This window comes from Austrofundulus limnaeus, unplaced genomic scaffold, assembly GCF_001266775.1.
Source record: "Austrofundulus limnaeus strain Quisiro unplaced genomic scaffold, Austrofundulus_limnaeus-1.0 Scaffold598, whole genome shotgun sequence".
Lineage (NCBI taxonomy): Eukaryota > Metazoa > Chordata > Actinopteri > Cyprinodontiformes > Rivulidae > Austrofundulus > Austrofundulus limnaeus.
In genome coordinates this window covers 224,733-227,732 of record NW_013953000.1, presented here as the reverse complement: position 1 = coordinate 227,732, position 3,000 = coordinate 224,733, and the positions used below count along the sequence as shown (strand labels likewise).

At 40.1% G+C, this 3,000-nt stretch overlaps 1 protein-coding gene across 1 annotated transcript in view; it reads right to left on the bottom strand.

Annotated features, from left to right (window-relative positions):
• LOC106531121 (neuronal membrane glycoprotein M6-b) overlaps nucleotides 1-3,000 on the bottom strand; it is an 18,049-nt gene that overhangs the window by 3,846 nt on the left and 11,203 nt on the right. Inside the window, exon 6 of the mRNA XM_014026905.1 lies at nucleotides 2,744-2,809. Within this exon, the coding sequence (XP_013882359.1) occupies nucleotides 2,744-2,809 (66 nt within the window). The remainder of the gene's footprint in view (nucleotides 1-2,743; nucleotides 2,810-3,000) is intronic.

Sequence of the window (3,000 nt, the reverse complement as noted above, 5' to 3'; positions counted from 1 at the left end):
TGTCAGGCCTGTCCGAGGCCTGCTTCGAGGCAGTAAATCTTGTTTCTTCACTCGAGGTGACCCCTACAAAAGTATTACAGAAAATACAGAAAACATCCAAAACTCTTTTTTCTTAAATCACTCTCATTCTATGAAAAGCAGGAAGGCTGTAATTGCTTTTCTATTTGTTTATCTGTGTTAACAAAATATATCAGGAATCAGTGGACAGGTTTTTTACATGAAAAATTCATAAAAATTATTCCTAAAAATGATTTCCTCTCTAACGCAATGTCCAAATTCATGGGCTGCATCCTGTGAAGGCCGATTGCATCACAACGATGCACCAAAGGCTGTCTGAATTCAAAGGCTCATCCTTTTGCAATGGTGACTGAAGCGAGAGAAAGAAGCCTAATTTTAAATGAAAATCTGTCCGTACAAAAACTAAAGGCCCCCACATATTCGGGTGTACTTTGCTCTGCGGAAGTCCGCGTCGACACGAAGCGGCTGTTCGCCGGGCTGTTCTGTACAAAGATAAATGTTTTACGTCCGTGTCCGTGGTGTCACACGATAAACGGCCTGGCGAGTTCATGCCGAACTGTTTCGGATGCGACACCAAGCAGATAAAGTTGAGAATCGGTGTCATCTGTAGACAAAATCGAGTCAAAATTTGAAGAGCGTCTCATGGAGGAAGATTAGAAAACATGGAAAAGTTTTATGATACGTCAAGACTTTCAGTGAGCAACAAATCTGTGGGAGAAAATAGCTCAGATCCAGGGAAAGGTTCTTTTATTTAGGTGCTTTAACAGCTAAAATGCAAACTATCTCTTCCTCCTTGCCCTTGACATTGWGACTGAAATTGCGAGAAATTAAAGAATTTGTCAGGCGGTCAGCACGCATGATGTCTCAAACGTCCGCAGACAATATGCACAGAATCTGCATGGCTTACGGATTGCACACAGTACACCTGAGTAGCGGGAGCCTTAAAAGTTTAAAGCAGTTGTGCTGTTGGGCTTTTGTCATTTGTATAGACATCCATCCATTATCTTTTACCCATTTCTTCTTTCAGGGTCACAGCAGTCGCTGGTGTCCTTACTGTGCGAGGGGCGGGGTACACCTTAGACATGTCAAAAGTCCATCACAGGGACACATTGAGACAAACAACCATTCACTCTCACACTGGGACAATTTAGAGTTACCAGTTAGCCAAACAGTCATGTTTTTGGTCTGTGGGAAGAAACTGGAGTAAACCTATACATGCACAGAGAAAATATGCAAACTCTACCTCTAAGCTAATTTTGTAATTTATAATATTAACATTTTGCTAATTTTAATCTGTTTTCGGTCTTCACTGCTTCTGTTTAGCATTAATAGGACATACTGTACGCCAGGGTAAGGGAGGGAATAAAGTCTAGACCATTCAAACTTACAGACAGACACTTCCTGTCTTTACGGTCGGCAGGCTTTACGTTGACCAGATGAGCCGGGTCCTTCAAAGGACACAATCCCTGAATGTGGACACAGCCTGATTCAAGATGGCTGCTACAGGCAATTAAGCTTAACAAACAAAAATGACTATACCTTTGTTATTTTTGCAGACATTGAGGTAGGATTTGGTGAGGTAATAGCCAAGAGTCATTTCCAACACACTCAGAATGCTAACAGCCTGTGTAAACAGTTTCTTTAAAATGTTGGCATGCAGTGTGATGTGCATTTCTGTAAGGAATATGGTTTTGAACCCAAGATACAGACACCAAAATTTCAGAAACTTGACGATAGAAAAAAAAAAAAACTGATTTATTCACAAAAATTAAAGCACTGCTGTCATAGTAGCACATGGTACTTACAGTAACACAACTTTGAAGAAAAGCACAAGGAGACAAAACTGGCTGGCTGTGGGAAGGACACTGAGCCAGCAGGGAGCTGACAGAGAGACACAGAATGTAAAGTACACTAATGAGGAACGATAACACACCTGTGGAGGGACAACAAGGATCAGGTGAGTGTGAATAGAGGAACACCTCACACAGTGGAAATATAGAAACACTGGAAGTGATCAAAGAAAGATAGCGCACAAACAGTGAAAACACTACAAAAGTCGTAGACGAGCACAGACGGTGACGAGAAAYGCTAAATCTTTCATTTTTGTTAGGGGTGTAAATCAGCAGGTTTACCACAAAATAACATTTTATCAACTTGTTTAGATGATGATACAATGTTTCTCAATATCACAAAGTTTGTCATGATATGATTTAGATTCAGTTAAATTTAACCTGTTAACCTGCATCATTCCACACTGAAATATTAATTAAATGATTATTGATTCAATTACTTCAAAGCAAAAGGAAAACAATGATCCATATCATCATATGCCAAATGTGGATTGACATTCAATTCAATTCAAATTCAAAAATACTTTATTGATCCCAGAGGGAAATTAGGTAATATCATATATCATATCATATGCCTATCTAACACTTTCATTCATGCATCATATCATTCACAGACTTGTGTATTAAATTATGACTGGTTTTAACCAAAGTCTAACATAATGATAATAATNACACACACACACACACACACACACACACACACACACACACACACACACACACACACACACACACACACACACACTCTGCAGGCTGCAGGGCAGGATTTCAGCTGATAGTATGACATACGTGAGAGGCAGGGTTGCCACAGCAACAGATAAGCACACCATGGCAACATGCATATTTTGAGCGAATCCATTATTAGAGGAGCTTACCAAAGCGATGACGGTGGCTCCGGCGCCGGCCAGTGCCACGATGTAGAGGTGGTAGGACAAGTAGAACTGTCAACGACACAAGAAATCACCGAAAGAGAAACTGAGAGGAAACAAAAGGTCTATCTTTCCTAGAAAGAATTTATTTCACCCGCCACCTTTAATGTCAGCTTTAATCTACCATCGTTTTATGTTAAAGAACAATGGGCCTCATGCAAGAACATGTTTGTATTTTTCTCCTAAATTTCTCTTACTTTTGT